At 52.1% G+C, this 22,789-nt stretch overlaps 1 protein-coding gene across 5 annotated transcripts in view; it reads right to left on the bottom strand.

Moving 5' to 3' along the window:
- Positions 1-22,789, bottom strand: part of CCDC88C (coiled-coil domain containing 88C) — a 153,567-nt gene that overhangs the window by 15,825 nt on the left and 114,953 nt on the right. For all 5 annotated transcript variants that reach the window (XR_012516237.1, XM_010350565.3, XM_074393471.1 and 2 more), the window contains 7 exons: positions 22,386-22,547; positions 20,244-20,521; positions 16,685-16,828; positions 14,241-14,427; positions 10,223-10,368; positions 5,395-5,490; positions 3,515-3,756 (listed from right to left, as the gene is read on the bottom strand). Coding sequence is in view for 4 of the 5 variants with exons in the window: in XM_010350565.3 (XP_010348867.3) it covers positions 3,515-3,756; positions 5,395-5,490; positions 10,223-10,368; positions 14,241-14,427; positions 16,685-16,828; positions 20,244-20,521; positions 22,386-22,547 (1,255 nt within the window). In the remaining variant the exon portion in view is untranslated. The remainder of the gene's footprint in view (positions 1-3,514; positions 3,757-5,394; positions 5,491-10,222; positions 10,369-14,240; positions 14,428-16,684; positions 16,829-20,243; positions 20,522-22,385; positions 22,548-22,789) is intronic.

Below are 22,789 nucleotides of genomic sequence, written 5' to 3'. Positions count from 1 at the left end.
ACTCAGACCAGAATCAGGGCTCAGTGAATCATCTGTGCTCAAACTCAATTTAATTAATTTAAAGGCACCTGACTGCCAACAATTTACTTCCTCAGCACGTGAGGAGAATTACATACTGCCCAAGGAGCCGATGGTTTAGCTCATTTTTCAATTTCAGTGTGCCAAATTGTTAAATATGAATGCCTATTAATTTAGGGCCCAGCTTCTCTTACTCATCCATTTTAATGACAGGGTCCCTAACAGCTCGGCTTACACAGCCCTCCCGTTCCCACTCAGAGACCTTGGAAACGGTGATATGTTTCAAGGTGCTGTAATCAAATAGTCTACCTGAAGTATTCACTAATGATTTTGTATCTCTGAAATAATCTTTTGGCAGGATGAGTTTTAAAGTAATTCAAATACCTCTTTTTCATACCAAAAAAACCCTTCAACACCAAGAAGAGTCATCATTTCCTTTTAGTTCTATACACATCATCCACTTCAATCCTCCACTCCTCAGCCTTCAGATTATAGTGTCTTAACAAAGACACTACAGTGTCTTAACAAAGCAGAGAGTTGGGCCAACTTCCTAAACATGTCTTCTATCAACATTAATCGACCTAACCAATTTCTGATGTCAGATTGAAGTAGTTATCAGGATTTCCATTATTTCCTCCTCCACAGCACCACCTGGTGGCCATGGTGGCTCACACCACAGAATAAGGGATCAACTTATTCAAGGTTGTCCTTGCGGCCAGTTCAGGGATGGGCTCTTGTTCAGCATCTTCAGGGACCAAAACAGCTTTAACTGGAGGCGGTTCATGCAGCCAAGTGTGTGCAGTTAAGAGCTCAGGCTCCGGAGCGTGGTTGACCTACATTTGGGTCCCGCTTGCCCAAAGCAAGTGTTTCACGCTGTTGAGCCTCACTGTCTCAGCTCTACACAGGGGAGGGCGCTCCACCTGCCTCAACAGGGTCGTTAGCATTCAATGAGATGCATAAAGCACATAAAGTAGTTAAAAGGGGGCTGAACCCAGAGGGAGCGCCCAAGACAGGGCGGCTGCTACCCACTGTAATCATGGCCACGGACCTGCTCGCTCATGTATCACTTTGAAGCAGTCAGGCATTTTTTTCTCTGAAAGTTTTCCTAATTCGGTTAGACTTTATAGTTAATTCCACTTAAAGAGTAATACAAATTGAGATGACAAATGTCCAAAAGTTAAACAGGAGCCAATATAAAAACCAGAGGCAACAGAACCCCTCTAGACTGAAAAAAAGTTAAGCTTATCATTTACTTGCATGTGAGTCCTCTAATTTTTTTCTTTTTCTCACCCCGTCTTATGGTGCTGACTCTAATCTCATCCCCATAAAGAATGACAGTGTGGGCTGGGCTCGGTGGCTCATGCTTGTAATCCCAGCACTTTGGGAGGCCGAGTTGGGCAGATCACAAGGTGAAGAGATCCAGACCATTCTGGCCAACATGGTGAAACCCTGACTCTACGAAAAATACAAAAATTAGCTGGGCGTGGTGGCATGCGCCTGTAGTCCCAGCTACTTGGGAGGCTGAGGTGGAAGAATCACTTGAACCTGGGAGGTAGAGGTTGCAGTGAGCCGAGATTGTGCCACTGTGCTCCAGCCTGGCGACAGAGCAAAACTCTGTCTTGAAAAAAAAAAAAAAAAGAATGACAGTGTGTTAGTCCCTGAACAATGTACGTGCACATTATTTCTGTTAGGGATAGGGTGTCACTCTGTCGCCCAGGCTGGACTACAATGGTGTGACCACAGCTTGCCACAGCTGCGACCTCCTGGGCTCAAGCCTACTGAGCTGCTGGGACTACAGGTACATGCCACCACACCTGGTTCATTAAACATTTTTTTTTTTTTTTTTGGTAGAGATGTGGGTTTCCCTGTGTTGCCCAGGCTGTTCTCAAACTCCTGGCCTCAAGTGATCCTCCTGCCTTGGCCCCTCCAGGTGCTGGGATTATAGGCATGAGCCACTGCACCAGGCCTCTTTTTCTTTTGCATCTGAAGGGACACAGCAGGTACTTGTGAATGTGCCCCCTGAAAGCCTTGTGCACATCCCACACTCAGAGGGTGGCCTGTTGCTGCTCCTCAGTGCTATATCCTCCACCTCCAAGACCTCATGGGTCTCAGGCACAGCCTGGGTCTTCAGAAAGTGCTGGTGTCCTTTGTGAAAATATAAATGACTTGGGATATAAGCCTGGGATTAAGCAGTCTACCCAAAAATGATACTTAAAAGCAAGGCTGAAAATTTAACAGTGTTTACCCAAAGCAAGTGTTACCCAATGTTTACCCAAAGCAAGGTAAATGCTGTGTCTAATCGATTCTAAGACACAGTTTTTTCTATACTTTACATCTCGGAAATTAAGAGGCAGTTTCGATGGTGTCTCACAGTCACCACTGGCCAGGTGGCCAGGGTGACAAAACTGTCATTGTCATAAACAACCATCTTGCTCCTATTTTCCTTTTACATGTGTGTACAAAAACCGAATTCTTATTTCGAAAAGCTCTTTCAACACGAGCGTAATAAAAATTCCAAGTGGTGGTCCTGTGCCGTTTGACTGCCAGCATTTTTGCTCCTAGTGGTATATAAAGTAACTGCGCAGCTTTCACGGCTCCTAAGAGTTGATGAAATAAAGCACACACAAATAGAAATCCTGTTCATGTTTCAGAACCTCTGGCAAACTCCAAAGAACAGCCCCGAGGGAAAAGGCACAGTGTGCCCTACGGCTGGCAGGACTCAAGGCCAGGTCAGACTGTAGAGGATGTCCTAAACTGTCTTTCAAAGTGGTAACAGATGAGAACCACCCAAGGACTTTCGGGAGACCTTATATACATGGAGAACGTGTGGTGTGCACCCAGGATCTTCCTGCACAAAGCAGCTTACTACTAATCTTTGGCACATATGAGGGAACCCCAAAATAAGCTACTACACTTGTCTCTATGGTACCTACATGAATGTCAGCTTTGGATATTCAAATATCTGCCCAGCTATGTGATGAATGATGATTTTCATTCTAAAATAACAAAAGCAGTTGGGCATGGTGGCTCAAGCCCATAATCCCAGCACTGTGGGAGGCTGAGGCGGGTGCATCACCTGAGGTTAGGAGTTCGAGACCAGCCTGGCCAACACGGTGAAACCCTGTCTCTACTAAAAATACAGAAAATCAGCCAGGCACGGTGGTGGGCGCCTGTAATCCCAGCTGCCTGGGAGGCTGGGGTAGGAGAATCGCTTGAACCGGGGAGGAGGTGGCAGTGAGCCAAGATCACACCATCAAACTCCAGCCTGGGGAACAAGAATGAAACTCCATCTCAAAAAAAAATAAAATAAAAGCGTTGTGGGACAAAGCGATCACCACGCTGACATTTCTACTTGGCCGTCACACACATAAGCAGGAGGTGCACGTGCAGCCCCCGTCCCCGCCACGTTCCTGCACAGGTGTGCACAGCCACCGGGGAGGGACCCTTCAGGCCAACCCCCTCCTCACCCCACCACGGCCAGGGTAGCCGCCCCTACCTTTCCCCAAAGACCCATTGTGGGCATCGCGCTCTTCGGCACAGCTGGAGCCCAGGGCAGGGGGTGTGTCTGGGTTCTCAGGCTGTGTTCTGAGAGGCTGAGAGGCTGCTGGCAAGGTGGGGTCTGAGGACTCCAGCTGCCAGGGAGGACTGTCCACAGTGGACTTCAAGCGTTCCCTCGAACCCTCCTTCTTTGGTTTGATGAGTTTGACTAAGGCTTTGGCTCCAATCCAGTGGTTCTTCCTAGTGAGAAGCAGATGTTTAGGACATAGCCCGCCCTCCCATACACCCCCAGCGGGTCCCTGGTTCCCTACTGTGGGCTGGGACGTTCATCCCCAGTCTGTGGAGCTCGGCCATTCACGTGGGATTTAGGACGGTGACACTTAGGACTATGGTAATTGCATTTGGGGCTCAGGAGCTGGAACCTAATTCTCAGTATGGCGCAGGGCTGGGGATGGTAGAAGCCTGTATGTTGTGACAGAAATCCACACTAGTCTCCCAGGATGAAGGAAGTGAGGTCGTGCTTAATTTGGCTGGCAATTTTTCTGTCAAAAAGCCCTTTTCATGAATCTCCTCATTTTCTGCTAAAGGTAATAATCAGTGAAATCAGCTGGCATTCCTGACTCCTCCCTGGGACTCAGTAATCTGGGTGAGGTGGAGAGGGCAGAGGACAGCAGGCTGTTTGACAAAAATCAGTGCATTTAAAGACTAAGCAATAACATCACAGCTAGCTGGACACCGAGGCCATCTTGCTGTGACAAGAAGAGACCCTCACCTGGGTTCTCACCCCGACTCTGAAACTAAACAGCACCTATTTATATCTTTACTCCAGTCTCCCATCTTGGCTTTAATTTCTCTGTCAAACAGAAGATTTATACCGAGGTTCCGGGCCAGGCGCGGTGGCTCATGCCTATAATCCCAGCACTTTGGGAAGCCGAGGTGGGTGGATCACTTGTCAGGAGTTTGAGACCAGCCTGGCTAATATGGTGAACCCTGTCTCTACTAAAAATACAAAAAATTAGCTGGGCACGGTGGCATACACATATAATCCCAGCTACTCAGGAGGCTAAGGCAGGGGAATTGCTTGAACCCGGGAAGTGGAGGTTGCAGTGAGCTGAGATCGTGCCATTGCACTCCAGCCTGGGTGTCACAGCAAGACTCCGTCTTCAAAAAAAAAAAAAAAAAAAAACCAGAAAAAAAAGAAAAAAAACAGACTGAGGTTCTGAAATTCTGTGGTTCTGGAGTCCCAGAGAAACCTCAAGGGATTCACGGTGATTTTGACCTCAAGGCTGGGCCAGGATAATCCCAAGGGACAATTCCTGGGGCTCAGGCCGTGGACAGGGGCAGTACTGCTGGGCGGGGATGCCTTCACTTGGGGGAAGCTGCTGCTGCTCTCTGGGGGAGAGACACGTCTGTCAAGCTGCCCTGAGGTTCTGTGAATCCAAAAAATTCTGCGTAAGATCAAAAGGTTCCCACATTTGAAGACCACAGGGCTGAGCCAAGGGTGGTGCCCGAGCATCCTTTCCAAAGCGGGAACACAGTTGTCCATGTCATGTTTAATCTTGAGACAAAAACCTGACAAGGCAACCCTGCCATTCTGCTTGAGTGACTCCTGGCTGACAGATGCTCTGCCCCCTTAACAAGGTTCATAGCTAAATGTGTCTCATCGGGGTCACCCGGCATTTGCCACCCCTCACAGGATAAGCTAGAATACAGAGGCAGTCTGAGATTCTAAACTCTCTCTGATGTAGGAGACGTCTGTGCACAGGTGACCCGCCACACAGCGGACAGTATGGGCCCTGCCCTAGACGGCGGCTTTCACCCTATGCACAGGAAAGGGAGCTTTTAAGTTCTGTCTTTATGTCACTACACTTAACTCACTTCTTTGGAGCAGGAGCAGGATCATAGAATTTGTATTGATCCATGATTTTTTCTTCCAGTTTTTCCTTATGTCTTCGTAAGGCATTTAATTTGTCTCTGTGAAAACAAGAGAAAGAAAACCTATCAAGCTAGTTTTAAATCAAGCAAGTGAATTTACTCGTCAGCCCAGCCTGGAACGTGGCGCAGCCAGGACTGGCATGTTTCCAGGATTGATCCCGTCACGGTCACTGAGTTTGGAATATGTGAATGGAGGCATTGGCCGGGGGTTCTGGGAGCCCTACAACCCCGAGATTTACTGAAGCCCCCAGGATCCAGCTGTGAGTGAGCTCAAGGCAGCAAACTTCGAATAATCTGAAAACTCACACCCGGAAGCCCCAAAGATTCTCCTTCCTGATTGTTCAGGACCTGGGGTCGCTCCTGGGGTCAGGTAGAAGCTACCTCCTGGTGGGGGTTTCGGGGGAGGGTGCATATTAATAACACCTGGGCATTGAGGTTGAAAAAGTCAGCTCAGTGAAGTCACATGTCTGATCCAGGCCCACTCCCACTCAGAAGCAAACTCCCAGAAGCTTTCAGGAGCAAGAAAGAGAAGTTCATGAGCACAGCAGGGCTGAAGGAACCAGGGACCCTGGTGAGGACCGCAGTGAGCTCCAGTGCTGCAACTCCAGCAGGCCACTCCACAGGGCGGGGTGGGGGGCGTGAGCCGGGGCCCAGTGGAGCAGATTTCCCAAGAAGCCAGAGGCCCAGATGATGCAGTAACATCTCCCAATTCCTAAGTATTGGAAACTGGGTCACTTCTCAGAAACTCTAACAAGGGACCAAAGAGATGCCTCTTGAATCTTGGGGCAGGCTGAGGCCCCTCTGCTTGTCGGCAGACTTTGGCTTTCCTCACACGAAGAGAAAGCTTCTGTTTGCACGCAGGGAGGCAGGGGCTGTGTCTGCAGTGTGTTCTGCGCAACGTGGCCTGTGGGACTGCGGACCCCTGCCCGCTCCTGCCTCTGCGCTGGGTGGTCTCGACAGCCCAGACCCTTGGTTTCCTCGTTTGAAAATGAGGCCTTACATGAGAGGTTCAGGATGTGGGGTGCTCCTGAAGCTACCACCTGGCTGGGACGGAGGCTTGGGGGATTCATATTAACAACACCTGGGCATTGAGGTTGAAAGAGTCAGCTCAGTGAAATCAGATGTCTGACCCAGGCCTGTTCCCATTCAAGCTCATTTTTGAAGCTGCCAAGGTCTGCCCCAACTGAGGACTTTCCCAGGAGCTTGCGATGACGTGAGCCCCTGTGACAAGTGACCCCAGCCATGCTCCACTCCTGGTCCCTTGACTCGACACCTGTGTGCTGGTGTCTGTGCTCACGGCCCTGCTGCTGACCTTATGCCTTGAGTCCTTCATGGCTGGGGTTGGCCCCACTGGCTCACACAAACTCCAGGGCCCAGAGTAGGCCCCAGGAAGCCTGCCAACCCGCTGGCCTGGAGCAGACACTGTCTAATGCAAAAACGTCATCAAATAATCCCCCTGGGCGCTCCTACGCTCCTTCCAGTTAGCACCGGCTCAACCTCTGCTGGCGATTTTTATCACCGGGATTATAGAGGGCCAACTTCAGGGTCATTTCCACCCCACAATTACAGTGTGCGTTTCCATACAAACCATCCTCCTGAAGGTGGCACGCCAGCCCTAGACACGTAGGTGAAGCCGACAGAACAACAAAGAGGCATCGTTACATCAGAGAGCTGGGATGGCACACGGGCGTTCGCTGTGACCACAGTGACCATGTCCCACCACAAGCACGTCCCTTCTTGCCTTCCCCACACTGGTGCCAGCACACCGCCTGCCCGGACGCCAATACGTCCTGCCCAGGACGTATGAAATGGCCTGCCCAGCCATTTCAATTACATGGAAGGACAGCCCAACTACCATGGCTGGGATGGTGAAACCACCCTGGATTCTTGATTCCTCAACTTCTGAACCACAAGATTCCTGGTATCTGGGTTTTTCCTCTTGTCCTTTATGTCTGGGAGCTTCCCTGGCCCTGCTAGGTTAGTATCCCTTCCAAAACGCCCCGAGGAATCCAAGCTGGACCTCAAAGCTCCCATAAAGGAAGAGTGCCCACTTCCTTTTCCAGCCTTCTCTCCGGATGCCCCCTGCACATTCCCTGCATGCCACGGCCCACCTTCCCGTCCTCACCTACCACGGCCCACCTTCCCGTCCTCACCTGCCACGGCCCACCTTCCCGTCCTCACCTGCCACGGCCCACCTTCCCGTCCTCACCTGCCACGACCCACTTTCCCGTCCCCTCATCTGCCACGGCCCACCTTCCTGTCCCTTCACCTGCCACGGCCCATCTTCCGGTCCCCTCACCTGCCACAGCCCACCTTCCCATCCCCTCACCTGCCACAGCCCATCTTCCAGTCCCCTCACCTGCCACAGCCCATCTTCCAGTCCCCTCACCTGCCCTGGCCCACCTTCTTGGCCCCTCACCCGCCACGGCCCACCTTCCCATCCTCACCTGCCACAGCCCACCTTCCCATCCCCTCGCCTGCCACGGCCCACCTTCCCGGCCCCTCACCTGCCACGGTCCACCTTCCTGGCCCCTTATCTGCCATGGCCCACCTTCCCGGCCCCTCACCTGCCACAGCTCACCTTCCCATCCTCAGCCCACTTTCCTGTCCCCTCACCTACCACGGCTCACCTTCCCGTCCTCACCTGCCATGGCCCACTCTCCCGTCCTCACCTGCCACGGCCCACTTTCCTGTCCCCTCACCTGCCACGGCCCACCTTCCTGTCCTCACCTGCCACGGCCCACTTTCCTGTCCCCTCACCTGCCACGGCCCACCTTCCCATTCTCACCTGCCACGGCCCCCCTTCCTGTTCTCTCACCTGCCACTGCCCACCTTCCCATCCTCAGCCCACCTTCCTGGCCCCTCACCTGCCACAGCCCACCTTCCCGTCCTCACCTGCCACGGCCCACCTTCCCGTCCTCACCTGCCACGGCCCACCTTCCCGTCCTCACCTGCCACGGCCCACCTTCCCGTCCTCACCTGCCACGGCCCACCTTCCCGTCCTCACCTGCCACGGCCCACCTTCCCGTCCTCACCTGCCACGGCCCACCTTCCCGTCCTCACCTGCCACGGCCCACCTTCCCGTCCTCACCTGCCACGGCCCACCTTCCCGTCCTCACCTGCCACGGCCCACCTTCCCGTCCTCACCTGCCACGGCCCACTTTCCCGTCCCCTCATCTGCCACGGCCCACCTTCCTGTCCCTTCATCTGCCACGGCCCATCTTCCGGTCCCCTCACCTGCCACAGCCCACCTTCCCGTCCCCTCACCTGCCACAGCCCATCTTCCAGTCCCCTCACCTGCCCTGGCCCACCTTCTTGGCCCCTCACCTGCCACGGTCCACCTTCCTGGCCCCTCACCCGCCACGGCCCACCTTCCCATCCTCACCTGCCACAGCCCACCTTCCCATCCCCTCGCCTGCCACGGCCCACCTTCCCGGCTCCTCACCTGCCACGGCCTATCTTCCCGGCCCCTCACCTGCCACGGTCCACCTTCCCATCCTCACCTGCCACTGCCCATCTTCCCATCCCCTCACCTGCCACAGCCTACCTTCCTGGCCCCTCATCTGCCATGGCCCACCTTCCCAGCCCCTCACCTGCCACAGCTCACCTTCCCATCCTCAGCCCACTTTCCTGTCCCCTCACCTACCACGGCTCACCTTCCCGTCCTCACCTGCCACGGCCCACTTTCCCGTCCTCACCTGCCACGGCCCACTTTCCTGTCCCCTCACCTGCCACGGCCCACCTTCCCGTCCTCACCTGCCACGGCCCACCTTCCCGTCCTCACCTGCCACGGCCCACCTTCCCGTCCTCACCTGCCACGGCCCACCTTCCCGTCCTCACCTGCCACGGCCCACTTTCCTGTCCCCTCACCTGCCACGGCCCACCTTCCCATTCTCACCTGCCACGGCCCCCCTTCCTGTTCTCTCACCTGCCACCGCCCACCTTCCCATCCTCAACCCACCTTCCTGGCCCCTCACCTGCCACGGCCCACCTTCCCGTCCTCACCTGCCACGGCCCACCTTCCTGGCCCCTCACCTGCCACGGCCCACCTTCCCGTCCTCACCTGCCACGGCCCACCTTCCCGTCCTCACCTGCCACGGCCCACCTTCCTGGCCCCTCACTTACCATGCCCCACCTCCTGTGGGCCTCCCCCAGGCCCCCCAGGGTAGCTGTAGACCTCAACTCCCCCTGTATTTTTTTCCATGCTTCTGGGTAACCCTTTACATCTGGCTGGTAATGGACAAAGCTCTGTTTACATCTTACCTCCCCTACTGGTTCCTGGCTACCAGGGAACTGGGCCTGTGCAGCTCACAGAGCCACACTTAAACCAGCACCCCATAAACACCAGCTGAGTGAGGCCAACTGGGGCACACCAAGCCCACTTCCCTCCATCCAGCGGAACACAGGCAGGGGCACAGCACTCATTCCCAGCCTTCAGTTTGAATTCTCTCCCTGAGATACTTCTTTTCAGTGTTCTCGTGATTTTTTAAAGTGAATTTAATTCTAGAAGCAGAGAAAGAAGCTTCTGGTGGTGGAAAGCACCTCTGGAAGAGCAAACCAAAGCCAACTGCCACCACCTGTAGAAACTGAGAACATTCCAGGACACCCTGGGAAGTCCGTGTTGGTGATCGGTCTGTACCCTGCCCTCAGGATCCCAGTGGGTCCAGGGGCTCCGCTGTGCTTGGAAAGCCAGGACCTCCAGAGACTGAGGACGCGTGGCTGTGCTGAGCCAGGCAGAGGGCCTCAGGACTCCCAGCTCACCCCCGCTTACATGTACTGCTTCTGCTCCTCGTGGTACTGCTCCTTGTTCTCCATGTTCTGCTCCAGAAGCATCTGGTTCTGCTGGCTCAACAGCTGGATCTGGCTCAAGAGGTGATGATTTTCTTCCTCCAAGTTCCCCTTGAGACGGGAGAGCAGCTAGAACACAGACCAACAGCGTCTCAGACACCATGTGGCTTCGAGATCCCACTGCCGGCAACCTAGCTTCCAAAGGAAGAAGCCCGCTGCACAAAGATGTTCTCAGTATAATCTACACCACTGCAAACTTGGAAAGGGCGAAAAGGCCAATAACGTGGGAATGGCTGAGCTCCCTCTGCAACTGCACTGTCCAATCAGATGTCCCTGGCAACACAGGGCTACTGAGCATGTAAAATGCTGCTAGTCCGAATTATGACGCATGAGTACAAAATACGCAACAGAATTTGAAGGCTTAATTAAAAAAATATTTAAAATTTCATCAATTTTTTTTTTTTTTTTGAGATGGAGTCTCTGTTGCCCAGGCTGGAATGCAGTGGCACTATCTCGGCTCACTGCCACCTCCGCCTCCTGGGTTCAAACAATTCTCCTGCCTCAGCCTCCCGAGTAGCTGGGATTACAGGTGTATGTCATCATGCCCAGCTAGTTTTTTTGTATTTTTAGTAGAAATGTTAGTTCATCATGTTGGCCAGGCTGGTCTCGAACTCCTGACCTCAGGTGATCCACCCTTTTCGGCCTCCTAAAGAGCGAATAATGTTTTAATGATCATGTGCTAAAATGATATTTTGGATACGCTAGTTAGCTAAAATGCATTAAAATTAATTTCCTTTTAAAGAAAAATGTTTTAATGTGGCTACTAGAAAATTCTAAATCGTAGATGCATCTTGCATTATATGTCAATTAGACAGCTTTGATCTAGAAGTGAGGCAGCACATTTCTTCTGTGAAGAGTCACACAGTAAATACTTTGCATTTTCCAAGCTGGATGGTCTCGGCTGCAGCCTGTGTAGCTTGCGGACTCTGCCCTTGTCACCTGAGAACAGTCTCAGATGACGTATCAGCAAATGGGCATGACTCGGTTCCAATAAAACTTTACTCAGAGACACTGACATTTAAATTTCATAGCATTTTCACTTAACAAAAAATATTATTCGTTTGATGTCCCAAAAACGTAAAATTCATTTAGTTTGTGGGCTGTATAAAAACAGGTGGTGGGCAGGGTTTGACTTGTGGGCTAAAGTCTGCCAATTTATTTCTTCTTTTTTTTTTTTTTAAAGACTGAGTTTCACTTATTGCCCAGGCTGGAGTGCAATCGCACGATCTTGGCTCACTGCAACTTCTGCTTCCCAGGTTCAAGCAATTCTCCTGCCTCAGCCTCCTGAGTAGCTGGGATTACAGGCACGTGCCAAAACACCCGGTTAATTTTTTGTGTTTTTAAAGAGACAGTTTCACCATGTTGGCCAGGCTGGTCTCGACTACTGACCTCAGGTGATTCACCTGTTTCGGCCTCCCAAAGTGCTGGGATTATAGGCGTGAGCCACCGCACCAGGCCAGAAGTCTGCCAACTTCTAAAGTAGGATTGGGGGGCAGCGGGAAAATCACAGCCTTTGCATTCCAATGTGCGACTATGAGAAAGGAGGATGGGCTCACGGGGCCGCTGTAAGGATGAAGTGGGAATGTGGCAAAATGCCGGGCGCACGAGGCTCCCCTCCTCTTCGCCTTCTACCTATTTTTAATATAATTATATATAATTTATGCATATACAGTGACAAGGACTGGAAGGGAAAAGGAGGCGAGGCTACGGCATTTTTTCACTATTTCTTTCTTTCTTTTTTTTTTTTTTGAGATGGAGTTTCGTTCTTGTTGCCCAGGCTGGAGTGCAATGGCACAATCTCGGCTCACTGCAACCTCTGCCTCCTGGGTTCAAGTGATTCTCCTGTCTCAGCCTCCCGAGTACCTGGGATTACAGCATGTGCCACCACGCCCGGATAATTTTGTATTTTTAGTAGAGACAGGGTTTCTCCATGTTGGTCAGTCTGGCCTTGAACTCCCGACCTCAGATGATCTGCCCGCCTCGGCCTCCCAAAGTGCTGGGATTACAGGCATGAGCCACCACGCCCAGCCTCACTAAAAATATTGCTGTGATTGCTACTGCCATATTGCTTGGGCGACAATGAAAATAAATACCATAATAAAGCACGAGTCTCCCAAGTGCAGAGAACTGCATGAGGCTTGCGAGTCAGGCACATCACAGACGCGGCGAGTCAGTACCCTGCAGGGTGAAAGGCCATCCCTGCAAACTCAGCTTTGCCCACTGGAAAGACCCTGTGTGGCCAGGGGGAAGGGGTGGGTCCCAGGGAACCAAGCAGGTTAGACCCGGCCCTTCAGCCCAAGTCGGTGATCCCAATGGCCAGTGCACCCCAGTAATGATGGGAAAGCTGCTCTTCCAATGCAGCAGATGCCAGGCAAGAAACCAACACAACGTATGGCATACGGGCTCCTGGAGAGAGAGGCAGGGTGGAAGGAGCGGACAGATGGCTCCGAGCACAGGCACGCCCTCGTCACTTCGCTCAGGCTGCTTCTCCCCAAAATTCCTACCGTGAAGTCCTAAGCCCAGTCCCTAGCATGGGCTGGCATTTGGAGACGGCCGATAAAGAGGCCATCGATCCAAATGCAGGCCGCCGTTAAGGGTGGGCCCCGATCCACTCGGACTGATGCTCTTTCAAGAAGAGAAAATTTAGGCACACAGACACTGGGAATGGGCCCACACAGAGAAAAGAGCACTGCCTTTGAGCCGCGGGGGAGTCCTCGGGGGAACCCCGCCCTGCCTCTGACCTGGGAGAAACCCAATTCTGCTGCGTAAGCTACCAGCTGGTTGTCTTTTGCTTCTCCAGCCCAGGGAGATGACCACGGCCTGTTTGTGGGGACTCGTTTGTGCTATACCTGGAGTTCCACGGAACCCCTACCATCCCTCCACAGCCTTCCCCTCGACCCCTCTCGTGACCAGTGTTCCCCCCTGACTGCATCAACAGCATCTTCCAAAAAGTGCCCCGACCATTTCTGTGCAAATCCCTCCTTCCCCTGTGAAGCCTGCCACACATGTCCAGACCTCGCCCGTCCTTCACTTCACCACAAGTGTGATCTTTCCCACAGGTCCTGCCATGCAGCACCTGCCCTGAGGCTTCCTGGAAAATCCTGGCGCCCCTGCCCATGACAGCGCAGCCCCGGGAGCGAGGATTCTGCAGGCAGTGCTGGGGCCTTTGCCTCACCCCTGTGGGGCCCTCAGGGTCCCAGGGTCTCTCATCGTTGGGGGACAGCACAAGATCTGGGTGGGTGGCTGTGACAAGGCATCGTGGCACCTGTGCCTCAGTTTCCTCATCTGTGATGTCCCACAGGGCTACCGAGGGGTCTAGGGAAAAGGCATCTCAGATTGTTTTTCGACAAAAGAGCAAACCCAGTCTCAAGGTGCTGGCTGTCGTGGGGCTGTCTAGGAGGGCGAGACCTACCTGCTCCTCCCTGCCACACCTGCCTTGCCCGCCGTCCGTGTGCTGGGGTCTGCTAAGATCTCATCTGGAGAGGGTCTGGCTGCTTAAGACCATTTCCAACCTTGTGTACTAGAAGACACAGCTCTGGAAGCTGGGGACTCCTGAGTGAGCTCTGTCTCAGAGGCAGCCACACCCCAAAATGGAGCAAACCCACACCCTTTCTCTCGAAGAGTGGCTACTGAAGTAAAGAGATGCAGGAAGACGGTGTAGACGTGGCCAAGAGGACTGGCATAAAACCTCATCACCCGTCCCCACTATGCCTCTCCCAACCCGGCAAAAGGCAAAGGTCAGATGGGGTGTTTACACATACAGTCCCACCAGAAGCCGTGCTGACCCCCATCTGGCTTCATCTCAGCCTCCATACCACCTCCATACACCGTCTCCGAGCACAAATGCCCATGAGGACCCGTCACAGCCTGGCTGAGCCCTGGGCTGTCCACTTGGGGGACCCTGTCCCTGCCTCCTGAGGCCCCCCTGGCACGGGCCTCACCTCACAGTGGTTGTCCAGCTTGGTCAACGAGATGTCCATGGCCTGGTGCTGCCCCTTCAGCTCGTCGAAGCGGGCCTGCCAGCGGTTGAGCTCCAGCTGCGCGTTGTTCAGTGAGGTTTTCAGCTCCTTGGTGTGGGCGTGCAGCTCCTCGTACTCCCCCTTCAGCTGGTGGTGCAGGAAATTGACCCTGGAGGGTGAAGAGCCGCAGGGCAAAGGGGCTGAAGAGCCTGCCAAACAGGTAATGGCCAGAGACCTGGGCTCTGTCCCAGCTCTGACAGTGGCAGGCTGTGCAACCTTAGACAAAATCACAACCTCTCTGGGCCTTTTTTTTCCATGTGTAAAACTGTAAAATGAGGAGGTTTAACAAAACTGTCCATTAGCAAACTGTTCTTCGGGGTTCCATGAGAGTACCCCTGATGCCACCACACTGAGCCTCCAGGGAGACAGAGCAGGCAGGCTCAGACACGTGTTTGAACACAGCGTCACTGCTGCCATCTTTACTGTGCTACAGCTTTGGCATCTGCATTCACTTGAAAAAAGGATTCTACTGTTTAAAAAAATGCATAAACCACTGCACTAGAACATTCTTGCTCTAAAATTCTTTGTCTCTGCTCAGTTCTTGTCAATTCCAAGCCCCTTTCTAATTTCAACTCCTGAGATAAAGTATGAGATGGTGTGTATTATGTAAATCTACTAAAACTGCCATCATCAAAACAACTATTATCCAGCTGAGTTTTCTGGAGATTTATATCAGAAAGCTCACATTAGCAGGGTCTTGTGAACTTGACTTGGACATAGACCTGACTTTTTTGGCCTGTACAATTTTACTTTTTAACAACAAATTAGTTGGCCAGATGTGGTGGCTCATGCCTGTAATCCCAGCACCAGCCTAGGCAACATAACGAGACCCCCATCTCTGCAAAAAGCTGGGCATAGTGACGCACACCTGTGGTCCCAGCTACTTGGGAGGCTGAGCTGGGAGGATCATTCAGGCCCAGGAGGTTGAGGCTGCAGTGACCCACAATCATGCCACTCTAAGCCTCGGCGGCTAAGCAAGATCCCGTCGCCAAAAAAACAATTAGTTGCCAACATTAAAAAATCTGGAAGTTGACATCAACACCCAAACTTTCAGGTTCTCTTAAAATACAAAAAACAAAAGGTTGACCAGGCAGTCCCAGGCCTGCCTCTGGCTGGCGACCTTTGCTGGGGCCGACTCTCTGCTGTCCTTTTAGACAATGTGCATTTGCCATTCTCTGGCCTGTGGTCCAAGTCTGGCACTGTTTTACCCATTGTTTTATTTGCCTGGGGAGCCAAGGTAGCTGAGTTTGTAAACCCCGGTAAGCATGTGGGAGGAAGAAGAATTTCGTAAGGTCAAGCCTTTGCAGTGAGACAGGACCCGGATTCCATCCTGACTCTGCCATTCCCTAGAAACACTTTGAACAAGTTATTTAATCTCTCTCAACCTGTCTCATCTGTTAAAAAAAAAAAAAAAAGCCAAAAAGATAAAATAGTACAGTCGATTCTCATTATGTGTGGCAGTTACGTTCTATAAGGTTGCTGTAAACCCTGAATTAGTGAACAGCGAAGCAGCCAGCCTCGAGAAAACAGAGAATTAGGTTCCTGGGAGCTTCTGGTCCCATTTTTGTTACTTTATCAATATATAATCTTGTTTTATGTGGGTTTCTGTTTGACGATACCTTACGCAACATACTCTCAGCCAACAGCACCATAACTCACGCCAGAACAAAGCTCCTCTAAGGCTTTTTTTCTCTGAAAAGCACATCACAGCCACCCTCTGCTTAGCGACATGAAATAGCACTTCAATGCTACAATTATGAGTCATTTTCAACAGCAAAGTCACTGGCCAAAAGCACAAAATACAAAAACTGTGGCACTCGAGAGATTCTGAAAGGGAGGTTTGCAGTAGGAGCTGAAACTAGAAGGCAGCATGTCACCATTTGCCCTTGGCCGAGAACGTGAGCACCCGGCGACCCTCGCCTTTCACCATTCTGTGTGTCCACGAAAGCCACCCCCCACGCCGCCAAGACTGGTCTTGAGGCTGCAAATAAAACTTCAGCAAGCAGGTGGATTGACGGGGGCTCTGTGAATCATGAGGAATCAGCAGTCTCTCCTTTATGAGCACGAGGCGGGCTTATGCTGGAGGATGAATTCACCTGTGCCTGATGCAATCCTTACCACAAGGGTGGGAGGGGAGAACCAGCGAACTCCGATGACGCGACATCCCCTGGTGTCACCTGAGTCCTCACATCCCAGCAACCAGCTCAAGTTCCTTTAGCTTATTACCCACCCAGCTGTTCACATGACAAGGGATAAAATCCCTTGATTGCCAGGGGACTTTTCTCAGCGGTTGCTACACAAGGCGGGTCTGAACAGAATCAGGGTGCCAAATGCCGCTGTGTGCAGGGCCGGGTGCCGGCGCTCACCTGTCCAGCTCACCCCGCAGCCTCTGGTTCTCGCCCACGGCAAGGGCATTTGTCCTCTGCTCCTGCTGCAGCGCCTCCCGCTCCGTGGTCAAGACTTTCTCCCGCTCCTCCAGCTCCGCCTTGAGCGTCAGCATGTCCCCGTGCCTGTCGGAGGAAAATACCTGCTGGAAGCCTGGCCCGGGGCCGCCTTTTCCTACCGGTGACTCACACCCAGAGGATCTGCGTGACTCCTATGAGAAAACGGGATTCCTCTGGAGATTCTCTCTGCAGAAGAAAGGGGTGTGGGGCAGAAAGCAGGAGGGGAGTGCAGCTGCTGGGAGCCATGTCCAGGCCAGCGCTGAGCCACAGATCCCAGAATCCTTTTCCTCAACTCATTCTGTCTCCACAGTCCCTCCATGCCCTGATAAAGCCGCCCCTCTTCCTTTAGCCAGCCGATAACACAATGACTACATTTTCTGAGCTCCATGCCCTTCTCTTTTAGGGAATTATAAATAAGCTACTAGGTGGTTCGCCAAGCACAAATAGATCTAAGAGAAACCACAAAACCAACAGTGGAATTCCACTGCGCATCACAGCTAATCCCACCCTTCGAGGGCTGGAGAAGCCTCTCCCTCTCCCGTCAGGAGCCCACATCCACTTGTTCTTAGTCTGGCCTTCCCCAGGGGACAGAGGCTCACCCAGGAGCCGCCAGGGACTCACTGTCACATACACACAGCAGCTCTCCTCGGGCCCCCCAACCACAGCCCTTGTCTTCCCCACGCCTTGTCCCCACCCTCCAGGCTCTAATCTCCTCCAGGCTCTATCTATCTTTGCCCGCTGCACAGGCGTCTCTGGAGGGCGGCAGAGCACAACCATGCAGTCCAACAGGCGCTGGGTCCTCCTCCTCCCAGCCTGCTTCAACCTCGTGTGTGCACGGGTGACCCAGGATCTCCTAGCAGACTGGAAGTGTTGAGGAGTCTCAGGCGTAGTCTCCCATCTTCCCCGTCCAGGCAAATTCTTCTCTACAGACCCCTTCCTGAGTGTCTCACACCCAAAGACAATCTGACAGGGACCAGCCAGTGTCCCTGGGGGTTCCAGCCTTTCTCTGCAGGACTCCACTGCACATTAATCAAGCACATATCTAACCATTAGCAAATGACCCAACCGCAGGGCAGAAATTAAGTCTTGCTCACCACTGAAGCCCTGTGTGAGCAACCACACATAGTGAATACGTGTTAGAGCAATGAATGTCTCCAATTTCAGTGTCAAATGAGAATAGAGAACCATCAACCTTGTGTGCCATGTACCTACACTCCTAAACCTGTTACCCTGCTGCAGACACACCAAAGGGGCCTCCAGTCATCTGTCCAGCCAGCAAAAAGCACTGAGTAACTCCCACATGCTGTACTGCGCAAGGACCTGCAGGGAAGCAACAGCCCAAACTCCACCTGCCAAAACCTTTGCCCTCTGAATAGACATTAAGCATACAAAAAGGTCCAGGTGTGGTGGCTCACGCCTGTAATCCCAGCACTTTGGGAAATGGAGGCAGGCAGATCACTTGAGGTCAGGAGTTCAAGACCAGCCTGACTAAAAGAGTGAAACCCCTATTAACACTACAAAAATTAGCCTGGTGTGGTTGTGCATGCCTGTAGTCCTAGCTACTTGGGAGGCTAAGGTAGGAGGACGGCTTGAACCCAGGAGTGGAGGCTGCTGTAAACCAAGATCACTCCACTGCACTCCAGTCTAGGTGACAGATCAAGACTCCATCTTACACACACAAAAAAGGCATTATGTAATAGAACATAACACTAAGAATAAGGTACATGAGTCCCTGGTGAGTACTGGGCATCGTGCTAGTATCAGACTTACACGAATGCTTTATTAGTTTGTCAACCGGGTGCAATTCCTACCACGTCTAGACACCACATACGCAATAAATGTCACACAAATGACAAGATGGATGGGGGAAGAGGAGGGAGACATTGAAGTGCCCGGAGGCAGAAGATGTTACTTTTGGCCAGAAGGAATGGTCTTATAGGAGCAGATGCCTCAACAGCCTCTGAAGGATGGAGATCTGGATGGATAAAAGGAGTGAAGAACTCCAGATACAGGCAAAAAGGAAGCACTTCGTAAGTGAATAAATGCATGTCATCACCACCCATGAACCCACAAGCATCATCAGTGCCCACAGAAGAAGGCTTTTGTGACTCAAGTGTGGCTTTTGTGAATTGTGGCTCCTGACCATGGAAATGTCCTCCCTGCTTCACACCTTGAAGAACCAGTGCTCACTTAGCCGTGTTGCTGAGGCTGCTTCAAAGGAAATAGCATCAGCAGGGCCATTTCCCAGGCAAAGGAAGTGGACCTTGCTCCCTCTGTTGTACTCTGTCTGAGAGCCTCTCTTTGGCCCATGTTTCTCTCATGCATCAGATTCAGGTGCATATCAGACCTGGCCCTCAGACTCTAGAGAGCAGCATCCTACCTATCCTAGCCCTCCCTGGATCCTGCCATGCCCTGTGCAGGTGCCTGGTACCATCATTGATTAGCAGGAGACAGGATCAGCCCAGGTTGGTTGACCTAATGAATACAAAACCCAAGACCATGAACTGTCAAGGGTGCAAAGTTAAGATGTGTGCATTTCAATTTATGTAAATTTCACCCACAAAAAATGGGGTATGGGGGTGGAAAGTGAGAGGTGCACATGAAATGAGAACAGCGGGACATAGGACTGTTGAGGCTGCATGATGCGTACATGAGTTTCACTATATGATTCTGCTTACTTTCTATATATTTGGAAGTTTCCATAATTAAAGACTAAAACTGAAAGAAAGCAATTGAGACCTTGGTATGAAAGAGAAGAGATAAGAGGCCAGAGAAAGCACATCCCTACAAACGCAGCCATAGAGAATTCCCTCCTTATTTCTGTTTTGGGGAGAAAAGAAGAGAACCCTTCTGGGATCAGGGCCCCAAAGGCCCATTCTGGGCTTTCCAGAGGTGGAAGCAGTAGAAGCACCCCCTTCTCCACACAGGAACCCCTCTTGCCACTGTCTCCAGCTGCACAAATACCAAATTGCTGCAGGTGACGTTTTATTTCCTTCCCTTTGGGAAAGTTCAGGTGCCCCAACAATGGGAAGCAGCCAGCCAAGAGATTTCCTGCAGGGAGGGAAGGGGAAGTCCCAGCCTGGCAGACTCCGCAGGCCTGGCCCTAGGCCCCGCTGCAGGCCTACCCAGGAGCCCGACCTTCATCCTCCTTCACCTCCCAGACACGTTCCACCTCTCCCCTTCGTTTCCCCCAGGCCCCGCCTCTCCTCCTCCAGGCTCCACCCTCTCCCCAGGCCGCACCTTTCCCACAGGCTCCACCCATCTCCCCAGGCCCCGCCTCTCCTCCAGGCCCCACCTCTCCTTCAGGCTCCACCCATCTCCCCAGGCCCCACCCATCTCCTCCAGTCCCCACCTATCCTCTAGGCTCCACCCATCCTCCCCAGGTCCTGCCTCGCCCCCAGGCCCCACCCATCTACCCCAGGCCCCACCTTTCCTCCAGAATCCACCCCTCCCCAGGTCCTATTCCTTCCCCAGGCCCCACCTCTCCCCGAGCTCTTTGTGCTCCAGCTCCAGGTTCCGATGCAGCGTCTTCAGGCAGCTATGCTGGCGGATGAGGGCCTCGTACTCGGCCGACTGCCGCTCGTGCAGCGTGCCCAGGTGCTCGTGGTCCTGCAGCAGGGCCTCGTAGGCCGCTGTCAGCTGCTCCTGCTGCCTCTGCAGGCTCTCGTTCTCCGTCTCCTTGGCCGTGTGATGGTTCTGCAGCAGCGCGTACTGAGCTGTGAGCGCGGCGCTCTGGGAGCTCAGTGTGGAGTTCTCTACCTGTCCAGAGGGAGAAGCACGGCCAGGCCCCACAGTCAGCAAGCAGGTCAAGGGCTCCAGCAGACGCGAAAATAACTGGCACCCTCAGGGCAGAAGGCCCAGAGGGTACTCGGGATGGCTCTTCCAGAACTTAAGGAACTGCTGTGGGAAGGGGGCTAAACCGCATAGACAGGGCCTCAGAGGGTGCTTCAGTTCTGAGCCACTGGCCACGGAATCAGGGAGAGGGGCAGATGATGTCCTTTCCCTGGATAATTTCCTGGTGTGCTGTGCCCTCTTTGACTATTTTTTAAAAACTTCTTTTTGGCTGGGTGTGGTGGCTCACGCCTGTAATGCCAGGACTTTTGGAGGCAGAAGCAGGAGGATCACTTGAGCCAAAGAATTCAAGACCAGCATGGGCAACATGGTGAGATCCCATCTCTATATTTAAAAAAAGTCTTTTTAACGTAGCTGGGCAGGGTGTTGTATGCCTAAAGTCCCATCTGCTTGGGAGGCTAAGGCAGGAGGATTGCTTGAGCCCAGGAGTTGGAGGTTATAGTGAGTGAGCTATGATTGCAGCACTGCACTCCAGCCTGGGCCACAGAGTGAAACCTTGCCTCTTACAATGAAAACAAAACCTATTTTCTATAACAAGTAGACAGAAAATCTGTAAATAAGGATATAGACTATCTGAACAATACTATCAACCTACTTAACATAATTGATATTTGTATAACTCTCCAACACCATCTAAAATCATCAGAAAACTGAAAAGGAAGGAATACTTCCCAAATCAGTTTATGAAGCCAGGATTACTCTGATACTAAAACCAGATGAAGACTATAAGAAAAACCCAAAATAGTAAGTCAACATACTCTTTTCTTGCTAGCAAAACAAATTCCAATTTCTTTGCCAAACAGCTTCCTGTTGATTGTCCCTGCTCCATAAGTTACATATTTTCCAATTTTCTCAGAAACTGCAATAAAAGGCCAGGTGTGGTAACTCACACCTGTAATCCCAGCACTCCGAGAGGGAAGGTGTGTGGATCATTTGAGGTCAGGAGTTCAAGACCAGCCTGGCTAACTTAGTGAAATCCCGTCTCTACTAAAAATACAAAAATTAGCCAAGGCACAAGCATCGCTTGAACCCAGGAGGCAGAGGCTACAGTGAGCCAAGAGATCACGCCACTGCATTCCGGCTTGGGTGACGGAGTGAGACTGTCTCAAAAACAAAAACAAAAACAAAAACAAAAAAACACCTGCAATAAATGATAATTCATTTTCCCACAGTCTACAAGGGATAAATGAAAACAAGTGTCTGAAATGGCACATGCCCTAGTTCTGCTTGATGCTCTCAACAGTCTGGGATCCACTTTATTATACCCTATACTTCCCTCTTAGAGATGAAAAATTTACATTAGCTTAAAAAGAAAGAGCTGTGCCAGGTTCTACAGTAAAGAAACCCGGTTAACTTTGTTTAGCCAAGCTTACTCCTGAAACCTCTTTTCCAAGTCAGTCCCGATAGCATCTCAAGGAAAAGACTGAAAAACACGGACCGAAATGCAAGTAAAAGGAGAGAAATGAAACTCTTCACCCGTGCAGCCATTTTCTCAATCACTGAAAATGGCTTAAAAACCATCACCTCCTTGCGGTGAGCCGAGATCGCGCCATTGCACTCCAGCCTGGGTAACAAGAGCGAAACTCCGTCTCAAAAAAAAAAAAAAAAAAAAAAAAACCATCACCTCCTTCACCGATCGCTGTTTACCGCGGTCTATTAACACAACCCCAAGCTGCTTTGTGCAGTCTGATCTCCCGCTTCTTTTGAGGAGTCCTAATGCCCCCAGTTGGTTGCTGGGCTTGGGACCACAGGTGCTAGGAGCCCTGCTCACCTGCAGCTTGGCTGTCTGGGTCTGCAGTGCGGTGTTGTGCTCCTGCAGGAAGGCACTCTGTTTCTGCAGCGTCAGGATCTGGCTGCTGAAGGCCACGTTCTGGGTCTCCAGGTGCTGCAGCTGTTCCTTGAGCAGCTGCTTTTCGGCTTGCAGAGCTGCATTCTAGAAGATGGGGAAGCATGAGCCAATCACACTCCACCTGGGTAAATGCTCACCTGCCACAGGTACTTGGGTTGTAATGAAGCCTCAAAAGTTGACGTTTTGGGAGCCAAAGTGAGGGTCCACTAGGTGAGAGCAGTCTATTTTCTCTCTTTGAAAAAGATAAGCAGGACTTTTTAAGGCTACACATCATGGGGACACTGCCTCAGCATTTACGTGGGAGGTGAGTGCACGCTGGAGTTAAA

This window comes from Saimiri boliviensis, chromosome 2 (genome assembly GCF_048565385.1).
Source record: "Saimiri boliviensis isolate mSaiBol1 chromosome 2, mSaiBol1.pri, whole genome shotgun sequence".
Classification (NCBI taxonomy): domain Eukaryota; kingdom Metazoa; phylum Chordata; class Mammalia; order Primates; family Cebidae; genus Saimiri; species Saimiri boliviensis.
Note: the sequence above shows the minus strand (reverse complement) of the source record. Positions and strands in the feature narration are given on the sequence as shown.